This window comes from Thermobia domestica, chromosome 8 (assembly GCF_964235325.1).
Source record: "Thermobia domestica chromosome 8, izTheDome1.hap1.1, whole genome shotgun sequence".
NCBI classification, from domain to species: domain Eukaryota; kingdom Metazoa; phylum Arthropoda; class Insecta; order Zygentoma; family Lepismatidae; genus Thermobia; species Thermobia domestica.
In genome coordinates this window covers 287277915-287298876 of record NC_137461.1, presented here as the reverse complement: position 1 = coordinate 287298876, position 20962 = coordinate 287277915, and the positions used below count along the sequence as shown (strand labels likewise).

General features: G+C 42.0%; 1 protein-coding gene across 6 annotated transcripts in view; it reads right to left on the bottom strand.

The window, feature by feature from the left end:
• LOC145693676 (uncharacterized) overlaps positions 1-20962 on the bottom strand; it is a 206828-nt gene that overhangs the window by 61887 nt on the left and 123979 nt on the right. Inside the window, exon 16 of one of the 6 annotated variants that reach the window (XM_081769922.1) lies at positions 1719-1895. The exons of the other annotated variants lie outside the window; for them this stretch is intronic. Within the exon in view, the coding sequence (XP_081626048.1) occupies positions 1734-1895 (162 nt within the window). The 3' untranslated portion in view covers positions 1719-1733. Of the gene's footprint in view, positions 1-1718; positions 1896-20962 lie in introns of those variants that run through there. 6 annotated transcript variants of the gene reach the window in all.

Genomic DNA, 20962 nt, shown 5'->3' with positions numbered 1-20962 from the left:
CTTTGTTATCAAGGGATTCTGGTTTCGAGTTCAAATGAAGAACAATATCTCTCGAGTGCAAACTGAGTAGTGGTTCGGATCTCACTTTTAGATGTAGGTCCCGTTCTTCATAACCCCGCTGTTATGTCCTTAACCATAGAAAGACGAAGGTTGGTCAAATTTACCCGCACTTTCTTTTTCTCTTTGCCCGAACAAATGAATTTTACAACGTTTGAATTTTTTTGTATTTTCTTCTGTAATCTAAACTTAAATTTAGTTTTATTAGAAAGCACATTATTGTGGTAGTTTTTTTTTTAAATAGCGCAGGTGACTAAATACATCTTTTTTAGCAACTTAGAAGTGTTAAGAGAAGTACAGTTTTACTTTAAAAGGATCATTGTAAACTTATCTATTCTTTGAATGGATGACTAAATTAACATAATCTACTTTTATACATTGAGCAAACTTAATACTCTCAGGTTTAGTATAGTAACTTGTCTACACAGGCTAATGTATTTAAAGCTACTTCATGTCTGCTAACCAAATGCGGTAGTAGTCTGTACTGGGACTTATATTTGTAATATTTCCTATTAAAATAAAATTTCACAAGTCTTAAAATAATTTTACAACTCACATTTATTAGTAGCAGCCATTAAATAACTTTAAAATACATTAGTAGGGTTAAAATTGGAATTTACAACCGCGAGCAAAATTGCCCCCCTTAGTCTTTCACGTGACCAATTATAGTTTAGTCTTCCTAGGATTAATGTTAAGATACACGGATGACTAATTATAGTGAATGATTATGAAGGAATTAGTGGCATGAGAACGGGAAAACCCTCACGAATATGATATTGTCCATCATAAACTCATGAGGCCGGAGATTGAACCAAAGATCCGTCGCACCAAAAGGCTACGTTCTACCTCTGAGCAATCAACCCTTTCCTTCCGCAGTACTGATGAATGACGTCATACTCTAATGACCTGGTCATAATTCTCCAACGTAGTGGTCTTCTACACACGTCTTCCTAATTGTTCCCCACTTTCCCCCCCAAGATTTCTAATTAAATGAACAGCGAAATCATATTAAAATAAAATCTTTGAGTTTTGTCCCACGGTTATGCGGGGCAGCCTAAAGGAGACGGTGATGATGAGAATGAATTAAATGATGGAGTGAAGAAAGTGGAGGGGAACGATAGAACCCTGAGAAAACCCACGCACACGGTGTTTGTCCACCACAAACGTACACTCATGTCCAAAATTATTGTCGCATGTCTATAAATATGTTGTTTTACGAATAAAATTTGATAACGAATTCGCCCTGTATTTCTTATAATGTTGGTATGTGCATAATCGGCAAAGACATGTATGTGGCAAATTTCATGTCAAAAGAGCAGTAAATAAGAATAATAAAACGAAAATAAAACTTTCTTGTCCATTTGTTTACTCATTCTAATTTACGTGCTTATAATTCTTTCCCTACAAAATTTTCTACAAATATACATTTCTCGATTATACACATAGTATCGGTATTAAAAGTATCCTGTAAAATCATTATCAAATTATATTCTTACAAGAAGACAGTTATAGATATGCGACAATCATTTTGGACATGAATGTACATTTTATTGTTTCAATGATTTGTGAAATAGTATATTTTCTAGTTATATTAACACCTTCAAAACAATATTTCCTAAAATTTATTGCAGATATCAGAATGGTATTTGGCCAAATGCAATCTACTTTAGCTGACCTTAGTGAAAGAGTATCTTCCGTCGAGAAGAAAGTCGACACACTTCTAAGTAATGATGTGAGTGTGAAAGCAGAGTCCATAAACGAAGAATCCGAACTTTTTGGCCTTCTGCCTCTGCGAACCTTGGATGATTTTCAAACATTTGAGAGAAAGCTTGAAGATCCTAAATTCGGAAAGAAATATGTAAGTGTCCTATCAAAACTGTACAAGTTATGAAGCAGGTTTCAAATCTTTGTTATATCTTTTAATTTACGTCTTTTTGGAACATCTCTTTTTTGACTAAATGTTAGCATCAACTCCATTTTGGCCAATTTAGCCATTATCATGTGTATTAGCTATGGACTATAATTTTGGCAGTAGCGGAACGTAGTCTGTACAAGCACCGGTTGCAATGTTGCAATATCAAAGGTATGTAGGTACGCGCAAGTGTTCCCCTCCCCCCCAAAAAATATTCAGGAAATATGAACCCAGACAGCAATTTAAACTTGCTGCAAGTTGCCACAAACTTGCTGTTGCAAGGTAAATTAGCTTGCCGCAAGCTATACTATGCAAGCCAATTAGCTTGCTTTAAGCTTGTGGCAAGCTAGTTAGTTACATCTGGGCAAGGCTTGGGGCAAGCTTGTCTTCACAAGTTAAACACAAGTCAAATTATCTCAAACGCAAGCCAATTTAAGCGTATTCTCATCAATGGCAAGCTTTATTAAGCTTATTGCAAGCGAAACACAATCCAAAGAAGTTATATGGAATCTTGCACTAAGCGAATTTAGATAAAACAGTATGAAATCAGTATAATTTAACCGACTGACTAAATCTATGCTACAATATATTGTCCCCTCACCTCCCCAATTATTGGAGCATATGCACAACCATGAAAACACCCAAGACACCCATCCGCTTTTGCAAAACATCAAAATAAGCATAATTGTTACGGTTTAGTTGTGACACGCAACGTTTTTTTTTTAATTGCTAGCCGAAGGCTAGCTCCCTTGCGAGGGTTACGCCCTCTATCCGGGGTGAGTGCTGAAAGTATTGGGGTAGTAAGGAGATTGGAGCTGGTCTATGGGATGTAGGAGAATTGGAACATCATGTAGTTAAGTAACACTTTATTATATTTCAACTTTATTTCATTTTATTATAGTATCCATCAGACATTATGATCTTGTGATCATAATCATAAGGGCAGGAAAAGATGATGGTGAGGTGCACTTCACAGGACAAACACAAACAAACAATTTGTTAAGAAGACGAATGCTGGTTATCTTCTTGTCCAGGGGCTACTCTGGACAGTGATGAAGACATGTGAAGCCCTGTTAGTATAATGGATTTACAGTGCAGTAAATGTGGGTGAAACATGATGGGGAAGATGATCGGAAGAATAGCCAGATGCGACAAAATGGTCGGGGTGATCAGGTGGAAGAGTTTTGAGATAAAGGGAGAAGAGCAGAGATAAAGGACAGGTGATGAAATTATAACCCAGATCGTAGTTGCGATCGATATCCATCGTGTCCACAAGTAGAGGGTGTCGTTGCTGAAAGCGGGTGGTTATGAACCTGAGCCTTAATTTTTCGATGTGATGAAGTAGGGTAGGAAACGTTATGCGGTCATACAACTCCTGCGTTGGACTCGGAAGCTTGATTCGGTATGCTAGACGAAAAGCATGTCGTTCGAGCACTTTTAATTTGTTGTAGAAGTAAGGTAATGCACTAACCCAGGCGGGATGTCCATATGTTAAGACGGGGCGCAAAAATACCTTGTAGGTATTGAGTACTGTAGAAGGCTGTAATCCCCATGTGGTACCTATAAGACGTTTAAGAAGGTTTAAACGATTATAGGCCTTGCGAGTGATTTCTTTAAGATGTGGGCGCCAAGTTAGATGATGGTCGATAGTGAGACCGAGGTAAGTGACCTGTTTAGTGGGTTGAATTCGTGTACCGTCGACACTGATGTTAAGGAGATTCGGATTCTTCTGTACTCGAGAGCGCTTGCGAGGTGGAATAAAGACAATTGCCTGCGTCTTAGTGGAGTTTATGTGAAGTCGCCACTTATTGCACCATCGAAAGAAGGAGTCAATTGCTATGCTGAGAGAGGAGTTAATCTGTTGAATGGTTCGGGCTGTACAGAGAAAAGCAGTGTCATCAGCATATTGGAAAGTGTGCACATTGAGAGGAAGTGCCGGCATGTCAGCTACAAACAGAAGATATAGTAGGGGTGAGAGAGCAGAGCCTTGGGGTACACCAGAGTGAATAAAAATCGGATGAGAGAAGGAGCTATTGATGGTTACATAAGAGAGGCGGTTAGAAAGAAAGTGAAATATGAATCGGAGATAAGAAAGCGGAAGTCGGAAGCGGTGGAGTTTGAACAGAAGAGCTAAATGCCAAACTTTATCAAAAGCTTTTTCGAGATCGAAAAGGATGAGACAAGACGGTCGAGCAGTATTATAATGATTGGTAATGAGATTTAAGAGTCTGAGCAGTTGATCGTTGATGCTAAAATTAGGTCTAAATCCAGCCTGATGTACAGGAAGCAAATTATGGGTAGAGAGATGGAGATGAAGTCTGGCGACGATGATGCGCTCGAGAATCTTGCTAAATACGGAGGTTAGCTGTATTGGACGGTAAGATGCAACAGAATCTGGAGGTTTGTTAGGTTTCAGAAACATTAAAGTAGAGGATGTTTTCCAGTCTGAGGGGAAGTAGCCGGTACGAAGTATAAATGTATAGACATAAGAAAGAAGAAGAAGAAGACAGTATGGTGCTTCTTTGATGTGGCGATAAGTTATCCGATCCAAACCAGGAGCTGTATTACGCTTGCGATTCACGACAGACGAAATATCGTCAGTAGAGATAGGAGCAGTGAGAGGATTATTGTCGGGAAGACTATGAGTTTCACTCGGTTGTAAGTAAGGTGCTGATAGGTTCAAGATGTCCGTGGGATGCCTCCGGGGAAAGTCTGGTGAAAAAGGAGTGAATGTAGTTTGCAGGTGGTCGGCAAAAGCGTTGGCTTTATCTACATCTGTTTGTAGCGGACAGTCATTAATAAGCAATGGATAAGGCGTCCTGGTAAGCTTGCCCGTCAGCAGATTAAAGCGTTTCCAGTACTTAGTTGGGTGCGAAGTTTCTGCCAAGGTGTTGCAAGTCTTGACCCAGGTCCGGAGTTTATATGCCTTAACATAGTTTCGGACTGTGCGCTGGAGTTTGCGATGATGCTGCAGTGCTTCCAAGTTCCCAGTGCGCTGAAACTCTCGGAAAAATGCGCGGGAGCGGTGTATAAGAGGTAGATAACTTGGTGGTAGGCGTGGTTGGAACCGGGAGATTTCAGTGGTTGGTATATGAAGTTCGGACGCATGACGTATAGAGTAGGTAATATCAGAAATGCAATTATACAGAGCATCTTCTGTGGTAGGCGGCTCAAGATTGGCTAAATCGGCAGTGATTGTTGAGCGATAATGTTCCCATTTTGCTTGGTCAAAACGTGGGACACGCCGAGATTCTGGTAAGGTTCGAGGACTATGAGGCTGTGGTTGATCAATGTGAAGTTTGATGGGTAGATGATCGCTACCAATAGAATCTAGTACCTCGAGAGTACATCGTTGGGAAAGGTTGACAGATGAAATCACTACGTCTGGTGTGGTTTCAGTGATAGGTCGGGTAGGTTTTGGTATGTCAAAGATATGGCCTGTGGTATGACTGGTGATGAAGTTAAGGAAACGTTGTTTCTGGTTATCTGAGCGGCTATGAATATTAATATCTGCCATAATGATATAGTATTTAAAGTTATTAGAGATATACTGAAAAAAGGAGAGGGGGATTGGGTGTCCAGGGCGCACATATATGGTGGCTATAGTGACATAAAGGGAGTGAAAATAGAGGGTGATAATGAGGTGCTCCGGTATGTTATATAAGGCAGGGTGGTATTGGCGATGACTAATGGAAGGATGAAAGCCAACAGCCACTCCCCCATTTGCTCGGCGTGCAGCTACCTTAGAATCACAACGTAGTAATGTATATCTAGGTATTTTAAAAGACATAGCTGGTGTGAGGTGAGTTTCATTAATGAGGAAGGCTTGAATAGATTCTTCTAAGAGAAGCTGTTCGAAAAGAGTATAATGAGTAGCGAGGGATCGAATATTAACAAATAAGAGCGAAATACCCATGATTACGGTGCAGTAGAAGGGTTGGAAGTTTCTGCGGAGGCATGTTCTTCGAATGGAGTGACATGAAAATACACGTGTGGACCAGAGTAGGTAGCTTGAAAGGAACATTTAAAGATCAGGCGAGCAGAGTGATTGACCACCCCGAGAATGTGTTGTCGAAGAAAAGGATGAATGTTTTGCATTGCGATAGTGAAAAAAGATAGTAATTGTTGGAGAGTAATAGGTTCGTCGATAGCTGGTGGTGGTAGCGCTTGCTGAGTTGGCGGTAAAACAGGTCGCAAAGGAACTGTGAGTTCCGGGCTGAGAGGCTCAGCTGTAGGTTTCGCTTTGCATCGATAACTATACGTCGGATGCTGCTCTGGACATGTGGAGCATTTAGGCGGTTTAGCTAAGTTGGTGCATGCCTTAGTATCGTGGGCACCGCTACAGTATCCACATTTGCTAGGTTGCGTACATTTTGAAGTCGGGTGGGAATTGTACGCTTGACAGCGCTCGCATCGCAATGGTAAAGGTGGAGGTGATTTTGATGGCTCGACGCGATGCTTTCTTTTATAAATGAAAGCGCCATAAGTTAGCAAGTCATCGATGGTGGTTTCGGAATTAGTAAGGACTCGTACCATGTATGTGGCTCCATGGTCGTTCTTAATACGTATGCACTTAAGTATAGAGTGCCCCTCTTGATTGAGTTCTTCCTGAATCTCATCGTCTGTCAGGGAAGGATCCACCCCCCTAATGACAACTGAAAGAGCCGGGAGTCTTCGTGGAGGTGGTGCCTGTTTAAACGCCTTTGATTCAAGTCGCTTCATTTCAGCATGTTTGCCAAAAATTTCGAAACTGCATTTGTTTCGTACAGTGGTTAAGAATGATGAATCGTATGACTTGAAGATTATCCCATTGCGTGTATGAACAATTTGAGCGACGGAGGCGCGTGGTAGATATTTTATGAGTTGTTGGAAAGCCAATTTGGTATTCTCAAATTTGGGATCAAAGTTGGTAAGCAGGAATGAATGAAGACGAGGTTTGGAAGAATCCAGTATTGTCGGAAATTCATTAGCGTCGTCGAGATTCATGGATGAAACAGACTGCTCGGATTCACTAACAGTATGATGACGCTTAGACGGTGGCTGAGTTGAAGAAGTGTGATGTTTGTCCGGTGTGCGTGATCGGGATCTACCAGAATTTTTGCCTTGGGAAGCAGATGGATGCCTTCGGTCAGTCCCCTGGCCCACTAACGTGGGGTTCAGAGACGGCCCAGGAGGTTGCGGTGGTAGTCCCGGATGGCCACCTGACGCCATCCAAATGGGCGCAAAAGACTTCGGCGAAGAGGATGATCGAGGAAGCCCACTGTGGCTCTCACTTGAGGCAACAATACGTCCTCGCGGAGATGTCGGTCAGTGCGAGCACTGGCCCTCCACAAAAGAGATGAGCAGACGAAAATGATGATGGCCACGGGCTCCCACTTGAGTCAGCAATACAGACTGCAAGGGGATGTCGATTGTCTGTATCAGAACAATCCTCCCTAAATGATCAAAAATAGTAGTAAATGCTCGTAGAGCGTTAGAAATCGAACTCAGACCTGTAAATCGATGAACGATTCGGAATTCTGAGTGGGTATGCACGCAACGCTTTTTTTTTTTTTTAAGGGTACGGGAATAGGGTTAACTTTATAAATCTTTATTCATCATTTTATTTTATAGGAGCAAAAGAGTCCTCTACTCCCAGCCATTAGAGGGTTACGCCCTCTCTTTGGCAAGGATTTTTAAAGAATTGCTATTGATGATAAGATAATTTGAAGATGGGCTAAGTGCAGAAAATATGAACATAAGGATTAGTAATCACGTAATAAGTCATATTTTTTTTTGAAGTAATAATTTAAAGTTGAGTGCAGATATGAGATTCAGGTGCTAAGGTACTAATAGGAATTAGAATACATGATAATAAATATGATAAAGAATAATGATGATTATGATGAATGAGGTGAAGTGCTAACACGCCACAAACATAGTTTGATTAGTGAGACGGATGCAGAGTTAGATCTTCTGTCCCGGGGCGACTCGGGACTAATGAACACATGGGGAAGCCCTTGTTAATGGTGAGGATCTAGTGCTGAGATGGAAAAAGATGCGGTATATGATGATCAATGACGTATATATCATATATTTCCCTTTCAGCCGCAGGAAGGTGCTCGTGTTTCACATATAGAGATATGAAAATATTTAAAGGTGAATGTTTGTATCGATAGGCTGCGTCGGTAAGAGCGTCAGTGTGAAGGATGTCCAAGAAAAGTGGATGGCCTGTTTGGATGCGAGAGCTGATGTATCTCAGTCGAAGTTGTGCGAGATGCTCGGTGATCTTTGGAAAGTCTATATATTCATATGTGAGCCACGTTGGGTATGGAAGTTTAATTCGATACGCCAGTCGAATAGCATGCCGTTCCAATATGCTGAGTTTTTCATAGAAAGAAACAGAAGCATTGCACCAAGCGGGATGCCCAAAAGTAAGGATCGGACGGAGGAAAGCTTTATATGTATGAAGCAAAACATCGGCTTTTAGTCCCCAAGATGTTCCTGTGAGACGTCGCAGAAGATTTAATCTAAGATTAGCCTTCTCCTTTAGTTTTTTCAAGTGAGCATTCCAGCTAAGCTTCGAATCGAAAACCACGCCTAGATAGGTAGCAGTGGTGGATGGGCGTACATGATACCCATCAACAGTTAGTTGTAAGAGAGTTGGGTTTCTATGGACTTTGGAACGACGCTTAGGCGGTAGAAAAACCAGAGCTTGGGTTTTCTCGGAGTTGATCTTTAACTGCCATTTCTTGCACCACTTGACGAAATTATCGAGAGTTGTTTGTAAAACAATGTTAAGCTGATGCACCGTTTTGCCGAGAGCTAGAAAAGCTGTGTCGTCAGCATATTGAAAAGTAAAGACATTGCGTGGTACAGAAGGGATGTCGGAAGCATACAGGATATATAGTAAAGGACTGAGAGCTGATCCTTGGGGTACTCCAGTAAGAGGAAAAATCGGCCAGGAAAGTGCCGTACCAACTGTAACATAAGCAATGCGATTTGAAATGAAAGAATATATTAGTCTGAGATAGCATATAGGAAGATTAAACGTTTGCAATTTTTTAATGAGACCATAATGCCAAACCTTGTCGAATGCCTTCTCTAAATCCATGAGAATGAGACATGATGGAAATGCTTTGTTATACTGATTAGTAATTATTGAGCTGAGGCGAAGTAGCTGGTCATTTATGGAAAAACCAGGGCGAAACCCCGCTTGATGAACAGGTAGCAGAGAAGTGGTATCAAGGTACTTATGGAGGCGGCACACGAGAATTTTTTCTAGTATCTTACTGAAAACTGAGGTGAGGTGGATGGGTCTGTAAGAAGTTACTGAATGTACAGGTTTATTCGGTTTATGGAACATACAGATTTTGGAGACTTTCCAATCTGAGGGGTAAAACCCGGTTCTGAGGATGAAATTGTATATTGTGACGAGGAGTAGTAAGAGAGATGGCGGGGCTTCTTTGATATGTCGGTAAGATATCGTGTCGATTCCAGGTGCTGTATTCCTTTTCCGTTTTAGTGCAGAGTGTAGTTCATCGACAGTGATGGATGAAGTAAGAGGATGATCTAGGTTAATAATATGCTCCGTGGATGGTTGTAAGGTAGGAATACAAGAGATATCGGTCCGTTCACAACGATTAGAAACAGCTGTAGGCGTAAAAACGGCCTGTAACTGAGCAGCAAATGCATTTGCTTTGTCTGCGTCAGAGAAGAGAGGAGTACCGTCGGCTATTAGAGGATATGTGATTTTAGTGCTTTTGCCAACAAGCTGGTGAAACCTCTTCCAATATCGAGAAGGATGTGCTTCCTCGGATAAGTTGTTACAAGATTTTATCCAGTTGCGACGTTTATATGCAACAAGATAATTACGTACCGCTCTTTGCCATTGGTGATGTAGGCGTAAATATGCATCGTTTCCAGTTCTATAATACTCTCGAAGATGGCGGCGAGCTTGCTGTATGAGTGGAACATATGTCGGCGGTAATTTCGGTTTGTGCGGATGCACTTGTTCGGTTGGAATATGATGCTTAGCACTAGTTTGTATTGCCGTGGTGATAGTTGTAATACAAGAAGCTAGCTCGGTTTCATTAGTTGGAGGCGTTTCACTGTGAAGTCTGCGCTCAAGGTCTTGCCGGAAAAGAGGCCAATTTGCCTTATCATATCGTGGAACATAGCGAGGTGCAATTTCTTGGCGTGGTCGTTGTCCTCGAGTGAGTGTTAGTTTCACTGGATGGTGATCGCTCCCGATTGAGTCCAGAACTTCAAGATGGCAGTCAGTAAGAAGATTTAGCGATGTAATGACAACATCGGGTGTAGTCTGACTTATAGGTCTGGTGTGCGAAGGAAGAACATGGAGATGTAGTTGGAGATTGTCAGTTAAATACTGATGAAACTCTGCTTTCTCACGATCACTTCGACTATGTATATTAATGTCCGCCATGATAATAATATTTCGATAATTATTGGCAATATGTTCGAAATAGTCTAGCGGGATAGGTTGTCGTGGTCGAATATAGATCGTACTAAAATTGATGATTATGGACGGAAAATATATGGAACAAAGAAGGTATTCCGGCAAAGTACTAAAAGCTTGTGGGTTGTACGAGCGAACTGGATACTTTGGAGGAAAGCCTATTGCAACTCCGCCTTGAGCACGAGCTAGGTGATCATGATAATCATGACGTTCTAGTTGATAGCCAGGAATGCGGGCTACCATGCTCGGTTTTAAAGCAGTTTCATTAAGCGCAAAGACATTGATATGTTCCTCCAACAACATTGCTTCTAATAACAGTTTATGCTGCGAAAAGGATCGAATATTGACAAATAAGAAAGTAATCCCCATAATGAAAAATACTATGCAGATTGTACTAAACAGCAGTTTCCAGAGAACCAATATGAAAATGGACATAGTTGTTAGAATATGTTGCATGTAGATTGATATGGAAGATGGATTTTGCGGCAGAAACGATGTGATGAAGAATATTGGCTCGCTGAAAGGGAAATATATTTTGAAGCACCAGACTGATGTAGCGGAGAAAATCTTCGATTGTTAGCGGTGGTAAGATAGATTGGTTTGGTTTAGTAGCCGTGTCAGTCGTTTTTAGCGGTACTGTTAGCTCCGGATGCTCGGGAGTTGGCTCTGGTTTAGCTTTACAGCGATAACTGTAGGTTGGATGAAGTCCACTGCCACAGGTGTTACACTTGGGTGGTCCTTTTAAGTTTGGACATGCTTTGGTTTCATGTAGACCCGAGCAGTATCCACACTTAGATGGATTAGAGCAATTTGCTGTAATGTGGTCATTGTACACCTGACATTTTTCGCAGCGTATAGGTAAAGGTCCCTGAGTTTTAGAGGGTTCGACACGATGTATTTTCTTATAAATTGGAGCACCGAATCGTAACAGATAATCGATTGTCTCCTGTTGCTTAGAAAGCACCCGGACCATGTAGGTCGGACCATTATTATTTCGAATACGAATGCATCTGTCTACTGTAATCCCCTCCTGTTTTAGCTCCTCTTGAATTTCAGCATCGGTAAGTTCAGGGGAAACACCCCTGATAACAACCGAGAGATATGGTGGTTTGCGAGGTGGCGGAGGTTGTTTCTGCCGTTTATCTGTTAATTTTGTAAGTTTGGCGCTCTTACCGAAGATTTCGTAGGATGCTTTGTTGCGAATGGTAATACCAAAATCTGGATCTTTCGATTTCAGAATATAGCCGTTTCTAGTGGGGACGATTTGAACGAGAGTATCCCGTACCCGTGGAACGTATTTCATAATTTGTAGAAAAATCATTTTAGGATTGGTGAACTTTGTATCGTAGTCTGTAAGAATGAAATGATAAAGAGGATTGGTATTTGACTGTGCAGCAGTAGTAGTTTGAAGCTCTGGAACAGTATTATTACGCTGTGGATTGACTTGAATGTCCATAGATTCTATTGGAGACCGTGACCGTATCCGTTTTGCTGACTGTATTGAATCATTTGATGGATGTCTCTCTCTAGATGTAGACGGGATTGGTTGACTTCCCCAAGAAAAGTGCCGAGTGCGACGAGAAGGTACAATGGGTGCCGGTTGTGCAAGTGCAGAGCTTGAGTTTGCAAGAAGAATAGCAGGTAATCCGGAATGTCGTCCTAGAATCGATTGTCCGTTAGTGTTGCCAGAGTCCGCCATCGTAATAAGGTAGCCAAGGGCCGAAGCCCAAATGAAAATGAAAGTGAAGTAAAAGATGATGAGATGAGATGAAGTTCAAAAAGCAAGTCGCCCTTCGAAAGTGAGAACTTCCGTCAACCCTCTAAGTGTTGTATGTGTGCTTTGCTCCCAAATGCGTATTGCAACACTTGTTCCTCGCTGGCACACTAACTAGCACAAGAGAGGTTAGGCTACTTGATTCAGTATGAATGCACGCAACGGTCACGGTCACGGTCACGGTAATGTTGAAGTTTTGTGAAGAGTATCGGGCCGAAGCCCCTGACTCCATGAGTAAGATGGCATAAAGAATATATATAGATGTGCTGGTGGCTAGTTGGGTATTACTATTGTTTTGTTATGTCTGGTAGTCTACATCTGCAACTGTCGCAGAGTAGCTGATGTTGTTATTTCGAGCTATGGAAAGATATTAAATGCGTGGCGTGCGATGAACATTCCGTAGAGCGCATTCAGTGCCGATGGTGGCTATAGCTGGATTAACATGTCTTGGTAAAGTATGCCAGAACTTATGATGGAGATGCCGTAGAACTTCTCTAACAGGAGGCAGCTCTAAATCTTCCAGAATTTGTCTGTTGCATGTGTATCTGTCGTGACCAGTGATGATGCGACCGGCCCTCGTTTGCACACTTTCGAGTGTTTGTAGATGGCTATTAGAAGCATGTTGCCAGGCAGGACATGCATAAGAAAGTGTGGACAGGACTATCATCTTAAATATGTGCACTCGAACCTCATGAGAGATTGAACTGCAGCGAAAAATGGGGTACAATGCCGAGATTTTCCGTAACGCTCGTTGCTTTATATCTTTGATGTGTGGGGCGAACGTGAGCCCATGATCTAATGTCACACCCAAATATTTCGCATGCGTGGCGCGAGGAATGTGTGCGTTCTCATATATTAGATTTCTAGGGGCGCGGATGCGTCTTCTACTGTGGATGACAGCGCAACTTTTGTCGGCATTTACTTTAATTCTCCAGCGCCTAGCCCATTCCTGAAAACTGTCTAGTTGACGTTGCATATAGATGTAGCACTGTGCAAGTGAACTACTTGTTGTGAAAAAGGCGGTATCATCGGCATACGTTGCGAAAAAGCAGTTTGGTAAAGTCGGAAGATCTGCTGTATAGAGATTATATAAGAGCGGTGAAAGTACAGCGCCTTGTGGGACACCTGCTTTAATTGGCCTAGACGAGGATTTGACACCATCAACCGACACATGAAATGATCTGCCAATGAGATAAGAGCGAAGTAAATGCAGAAAACGATCCGGAAAACCTTGAGTGTATAGCTTATATAATAATCCAGCTAACCATACTTTATCAAATGCTTTTGACACATCCAGGTATACTCCAAGGGTGTGGTGTTTTCTATTGAAAGCCACGGTTAAGTGATCAACTACTCGTACGAGTTGGGTAGTAGTGCTATGTTGAGCACGAAACCCAAACTGATGGAAGGGGAGAAGATCACTGTTGGCGACATGTTGTTTTAGCCTCCAGAGGAACACACGTTCAAATAATTTACTTAAGTGTGACAGAAGACTTATCGGCCTATAGTTTTCCGGAAGTTGCGGATTCTTTCCGGGTTTAGGGATAGTGGTGATACGAGCTTCCTTCCAGGTCTTTGGGAAGTAGCATATTTGAAAGATGGTATTAAATAAATGTGCCAAAAAGACCAGTAATTTTCGAGTTGGATGTTTCAGTAGCTCAGGTCGAATCCCATCAGGCCCAGATGCTGTCTTTGTCGGTAGACATTTGATGTGTTTTTCTATTTCCCGAGGTGTAACTGGGTTGATGCCATGTGTAGGGTTTTGAGTTCGTATACTATATAAGGTAGTTCTAATGTGCTGGTGGAAATAAGGATCGAGTTGGCTTCTATTGGGCTGGAACTGTGCTTGCAGAGAGTCAGCGAAAGTATCTGCTTGCAACTGCGGGTCTTGAGTCAGTCCTTGTGGTCCTTGGAGGACTCTAGCTCTGGAAGCATTAGTAGCCCGTTGGAAGGATTTAGAGTATGTCCAAATTTTACGATCATTTACTGTGAGGTTGCGAAAAGTATCTTCCCAGTACTGTTGGTTTTGTCGCTGAGTCAGCATCTTGATCTTTGCACGCAGTTTATTCCACAGTGTCTTGTAGGCTGGATGAAGTGTGTGCTGCCAGCGACGTCTAGCCCAACGTTTTAAATGAATATAGAGTTGCAGATGTAGACTGTCGTGTTGACCTGTTTGCGTTGGAGAGATGGTAGTAGTGGAGCTCGCTGCCTCTGCTGTACGAAGTGCTACAGTGATATGAGAAACTGCCTGATCGATGTCCTGAATGGTGGCGGGCCGATCTCTTAGGTCGATCAGTGTGTTTAATTCCTGTTTAAACAAATCCCAATCAGTTTCTATGTGTTTAAGAATAGGAGCAGTGTGGGCGATGCTGCGATGGGAGACATGAAAAATGACTGGATCATGGTCTGAGTCTAGGTCCGAGAGAACATATGGATGAGTACTAAAGGATACGTTTTTGCAAAGAGCAACGTCAAGCACGTCAGGTTGGCCGCCAAATTTGGGATAATGAGTTGGATCTGGTGGAGCACTGATGATAAAGATGGACGTGAGGAGATATTCGTGTAAAGCGTCTCCAGCAGTGTTTGGGATAATGGAGTTCCATTCTCCATGCTTTGCGTTAAGGTCACCAGCTAAGATAACTTTGGGCCCTAAATTTGCGATGATGTCGAAGTCAGTCGGTTCTAAATGTGTGGCCGGAGACCTATAACCAGTGACCAGTACTAATGGAACTCCTGGAGTTATTAGCTCAACAGCAAGTGCCTCTAAAGTAAGTAGTGGTGGTATTGTAAGCGACCTTACTGGTAATGACTTTTTGATTATGAGCAGCAATCCTCCTTTCTGTCTACCCACTCTGTCCTGTCTGTATACAATGTAATTAGATATGCGCCAAGAAGTGATGCGAGCAGTAAAATGTGTTTCTTGGATGAACATGACATCAACTCTATGCTTTATTAGAAAGCGAAGAAGCGTTTGTTTCTGCCCCTCAAGACCATCTGCATTCCACGTGGCAAGTATAAGTGTGTGGTGTAAGACGCCGGATTTAGAAACAGCCATCGTCAACCATTTCCGCTATTGTTTCGATTACTGCTGCAGCCTTGGAAGCTGAGTCTGCAGCTTGTCGAAAACGTGTGATACCACGTTTAATGTGTGTAAGTATTTTACGAAAATGTAAGCCCTTGAGAAATGAAAGAACTGATTTTAAGTCAACATCTTCGTTAGAGTTCTCTTGTTGGACGGCAGTAACTGGTTGGTTGTGAGAAGAGGTTGGAGCTTCAACATCATTGTCATCCTTTGTCACGGGTTGTATATTATCAGCAGTGGGAATGGAAATTTTCTCTGAGGATGATGTGTGTAAATTTTTCTTAGGTATACCTGGGTGTTTGTTCGGTTGTTGCACCGGCAATTTGAGAGCTTCTGAGTAGGATTTAAATACCGGACAGCCTCGGTAATTTGCTGGGTGATCTCCCTGACAGTTTGCGCAGGTGGCGGGTGTGGATGTGTCTGGTTTAGTACAGGACTGTGTAAAATGTGATTGCCCACATTTGAGACACCTCGGGTGGGCTTGGCAGGTGTCTTGCGAATGCCCCAAGCGTTGACATCTGTAACATTGCAAGACTGAGGGAGGCTTGTAAGGTTCAATTTGAACCCGGTAGTGAAGTAAGTTGTTTATAGCGTATATTTCTTTGACTGCTGCAGTTCGTTCTAAAGCAACCAAGAACAGTGGCATCATTATTTTCTTGTCTTCCGTCTTGCTTTTACGAGACATTTGATGGACGCTGGTTGGTTTGTACCCCAGTCGGGAGAATTCTTCCTTTAGGTCGTCTAAATCTGTGTCAATAGGTAGTTTTCGGACAACTACCTTAATAGGTCGTTCATTTTTTGCTACACCTGTGGCATACTCAGTCTTCGTTTGCTCACAGTAAGTTTTGATGGTGGTATAATCATCTTTGTTGGACGCTTGAAGTCGAATGCGCTCTTTATTTGGCTGTGCTAATGGAGGCTCCTTCAATGTTCTTGACAAGGTCTTTATGAAAGTATATGTATTTGTAATACCGTATATGAAGATGGGAGGAGGCTTATGACTGGGCGGCTGTTTTGGCGGAGCAATATTATTGCTGGCATTAGCATTATCTGCTTGGGTGGAAGACAAAACATCAAACCTATTGCTGACTGGGAGTGGCGGATAGTCTGCTTTCTTGAGGTTTTCCAATGAAGACCTACGTCGCTTTAGTGTTCCCACTACTGTAAAGTCCATATCTTCAGGCTTGTTTGAAGTAGCCGGTTGTGAGGCACTTGATTGCATAAGTGTACTTTGTTTTGATTTGAGCTCCCCTGGAATGGCTGCTTGCTTCTTCTTGCCCAAGGGCAGAAGAAAGTCTTCTGGTTTGTAAGTGGCTCGGATTATTTTGCCCCTAATAGCAGGAATCTTCGTCGATTGAGATTTTTTCTCAGATTTGGTGGATGTCTTCTGAGAAGCCATCTTTATTGTTAGAGTAGGGGATGGCGCCAGCTTACAAGAAAGGTAGTGGCGTTCCCAATAGATGGTATGAACTTAGAGCACTGCTCTAAGGTTTTAGTTTGTCAAGGTGCTTTTCCTCCGAGGAGGAAGCACTACGAATCGTTAGCCGGTAGAGTTGCCAAAGTCGTCAACGAAGTTTAGTTATCTCTGCCTCCGAAGAGGAGAGTATCAAAATAAATCGTAAGCCTAGAGAATCGCAAGGTTGTCAACAATTAAGATCAAATGAGGGTGTCAACCTCCGTGGAGGTATGAAAATACAATTCGACGGTTGTTTCCTAAACCCCAAAGAGGCAAGTATTCCAACCTATGTACGAAGATCGCGGATAAAAATAACAATTGGGGATGAACACACTAAGTGACTTGATTATTTTTCTTCGCCAGCTACGAATACCCTATTTTTTTACCTGGTTAGAGATTCCAGGTGGCCAGTTCGCACGCAACGCTTTTTTTTTTTTTTTTTTTTTTTTTTTTTTTTTTAAGGGTACGGGAATAGGGTTAACTTTATAAATCTTTATTCATCATTTTACTTTATAGGAGCAAAAGAGTCCTCTACTCCCAGCCATTAGAGGGTTACGCCCTCTCTTTGGCAAGGATTTTTAAAGAATTGCTATTGATGATAAGATAGTTTGAAGATGGGCTAAGTGCAGAAAATATGAACATAAGGATTAGTAATCACGTAATAAGTCACATTTTTTTTTTAAGTAATAATTTAAAGTTGAGTGCAGATATGAGATTCAGGTGCTAAGGTACTAATAGGAATTAGAATACATGATAATAAATATGATAAAGAATAATGATGATTATGATGAATGAGGTGAAGTGCTAACACGCCACAAACATAGTTTGATTAGTGAGACGGATGCAGAGTTAGATCTTCTGTCCCGGGGCGACTCGGGACTAATGAACACATGGGGAAGCCCTTGTTAATGGTGAGGATCTAGTGCTGAGATGGAAAAAGATGCGGTATATGATGATCAATGACGTATATATCATATATTTCCCTTTCAGCCGCAGGAAGGTGCTCGTGTTTCACATATAGAGATATGAAAATATTTAAAGGTGAATGTTTGTATCGATAGGCTGCGTCGGTAAGAGCGTCTGTGTGAAGGATGTCCAAGAAAAGTGGATGGCCTGTTTGGATGCGAGAGCTGATGTATCTCAGTCGAAGTTGTGCGAGATGCTCGGTGATCTTTGGAAAGTCTATATATTCATATGTGAGCCACGTTGGGTATGGAAGTTTAATTCGATACGCCAGTCGAATAGCATGCCGTTCCAATATGCTGAGTTTTTCATAGAAAGAAACAGAAGCATTGCACCAAGCGGGATGCCCAAAAGTAAGGATCGGACGGAGGAAAGCTTTATATGTATGAAGCAAAACATCGGCTTTTAGTCCCCAAGATGTTCCTGTGAGACGTCGCAGAAGATTTAATCTAAGATTAGCCTTCTCCGTTAGTTTTTTCAAGTGAGCATTCCAGCTAAGCTTCGAATCGAAAACCACGCCTAGATAGGTAGCAGTGGTGGATGGGCGTACATGATACCCATCAACAGTTAGTTGTAAGAGAGTTGGGTTTCTATGGACTTTGGAACGACGCTTAGGCGGTAGAAAAACCAGAGCTTGGGTTTTCTCGGAGTTGATCTTTAACTGCCATTTCTTGCACCACTTGACGAAATTATCGAGAGTTGTTTGTAAAGCAATGTTAAGCTGATGCACCGTTTTGCCGAGAGCTAGAAAAGCTGTGTCGTCAGCATATTGAAAAGTAAAGACATTGCGTGGTACAGAAGGAATGTCGGAAGCATACAGGACATATAGTAAAGGACTGAGAGCTGATCCTTGGGGTACTCCAGTAAGAGGAAAAATCGGCCAGGAAAGTGCCGTACCAACTGTAACATAAGCAATGCGATTTGAAATGAAAGAATATATTAGTCTGAGATAGCATATAGGAAGATTAAACGTTTGCAATTTTTTAATGAGACCATAATGCCAAACCTTGTCGAATGCCTTCTCTAAATCCATGAGAATGAGACATGATGGAAATGCTTTGTTATACTGATTAGTAATTATTGAGCTGAGGCGAAGTAGCTGGTCATTTATGGAAAAACCAGGGCGAAACCCCGCTTGATGAACAGGTAGCAGAGAAGTGGTATCAAGGTACTTATGGAGGCGGCACACGAGAATTTTTTCTAGTATCTTACTGAAAACTGAGGTGAGTTGGATGGGTCTGTAAGAAGTTACTGAATGTACAGGTTTATTCGGTTTATGGAACATACAGATTTTGGAGACTTTCCAATCTGAGGGGTAAAACCCGGTTCTGAGGATGAAATTGTATATTGTGACGAGGAGTAGTAAGAGAGATGGCGGGGCTTCTTTGATATGTCGGTAAGATATCGTGTCGATTCCAGGTGCTGTATTCCTTTTCCGTTTTAGTGCAGAGTGTAGTTCATCGACAGTGATGGATGAAGTAAGAGGATGATCTAGGTTAATAATATGCTCCGTGGATGGTTGTAAGGTAGGAATACAAGAGATATCGGTCCGCTCACAACGATTAGAAACAGCTGTAGGCGTAAAAACGGCCTGTAACTGAGCAGCAAATGCATTTGCTTTGTCTGCGTCAGAGAAGAGAGGAGTACCGTCGGCTATTAGAGGATATGTGATTTTAGTGCTTTTGCCAACAAGCTGGTGAAACCTCTTCCAATATCGAGAAGGATGTGCTTCCTCGGATAAGTTGTTACAAGATTTTATCCAGTTGCGACGTTTATATGCAACAAGATAATTACGTACCGCTCTTTGCCATTGGTGATGTAGGCGTAAATATGCATCGTTTCCAGTTCTATAATACTCTCGAAGATGGCGGCGAGCTTGCTGTATGAGTGGAACATATGTCGGCGGTAATTTCGGTTTGTGCGGATGCACTTGTTCGGTTGGAATATGATGCTTAGCACTAGTTTGTATTGCCGTGGTGATAGTTGTAATACAAGAAGCTAGCTCGGTTTCATTAGTTGGAGGCGTTTCACTGTGAAGTCTGCGCTCAAGGTCTTGCCGGAAAAGAGGCCAATTTGCCTTATCATATCGTGGAACAGTGCGAGGTGCAATTTCTTGGCGTGGTCGTTGTCCTCGAGTGAGTGTTAGTTTCACTGGATGGTGATCGCTCCCGATTGAGTCCAGAACTTCAAGATGGCAGTCAGTAAGAAGATTTAGCGATGTAATGACAACATCGGGTGTAGTCTGACTTATAGGTCTGGTGTGCGAAGGAAGAACATGGAGATGTAGTTGGAGATTGTCAGTTAAATACTGATGAAACTCTGTTTTCTCACGATCACTTCGACTATGTATATTAATGTCCGCCATGATAATAATATTTCGATAATTATTGGCAATATGTTCGAAATAGTCTAGCGGGATAGGTTGTCGTGGTCGAATATAGATCGTACTAAAATTGATGATTATGGACGGAAAATATATGGAACAAAGAAGGTATTCCGGCAAAGTACTAAAAGCTTGTGGGTTGTACGAGCGAACTGGATACTTTGGAGGAAAGCCTATTGCAACTCCGCCTTGAGCACGAGCTAGGTGATCATGATAATCATGACGTTCTAGTTGATAGCCAGGAATGCGGGCTACCATGCTCGGTTTTAAAGCAGTTTCATTAAGCGCAAAGACATTGATATGTTCCTCCAACAACATTGCTTCTAATAACAGTTTATGCTGCGAAAAGGATCGAATATTGACAAATAAGAAAGTAATCCCCATAATGAAAAATACTATGCAGATTGTACTAAACAGCAGTTTCCAGAGAACCAATATGAAAATGGACATAGTTGTTAGAATATGTTGCATGTAGATTGATATGGAAGATGGATTTTGCGGCAGAAATGATGTGATGAAGAATATTGGCTCGCTGAAAGGGAAATATATTTTGAAGCACCAGACTGATGTAGCGGAGAAAATCTTCGATTGTTAGCGGTGGTAAGATAGATTGGCTTGGTTTAGTAGCCGTGTCAGTCGTTTTTAGCGGTACTGTTAGCTCCGGATGCTCAGGAGTTGGCTCTGGTTTAGCTTTACAGCGATAACTGTAGGTTGGATGAAGTCCACTGCCACAGGTGTTACACTTGGGTGGTCCTTTTAAGTTTGGACATGCTTTGGTTTCATGTAGACCCGAGCAGTATCCACACTTAGATGGATTAGAGCAATTTGCTGTAATGTGGTCATTGTACACCTGACATTTTTCGCAGCGTATAGGTAA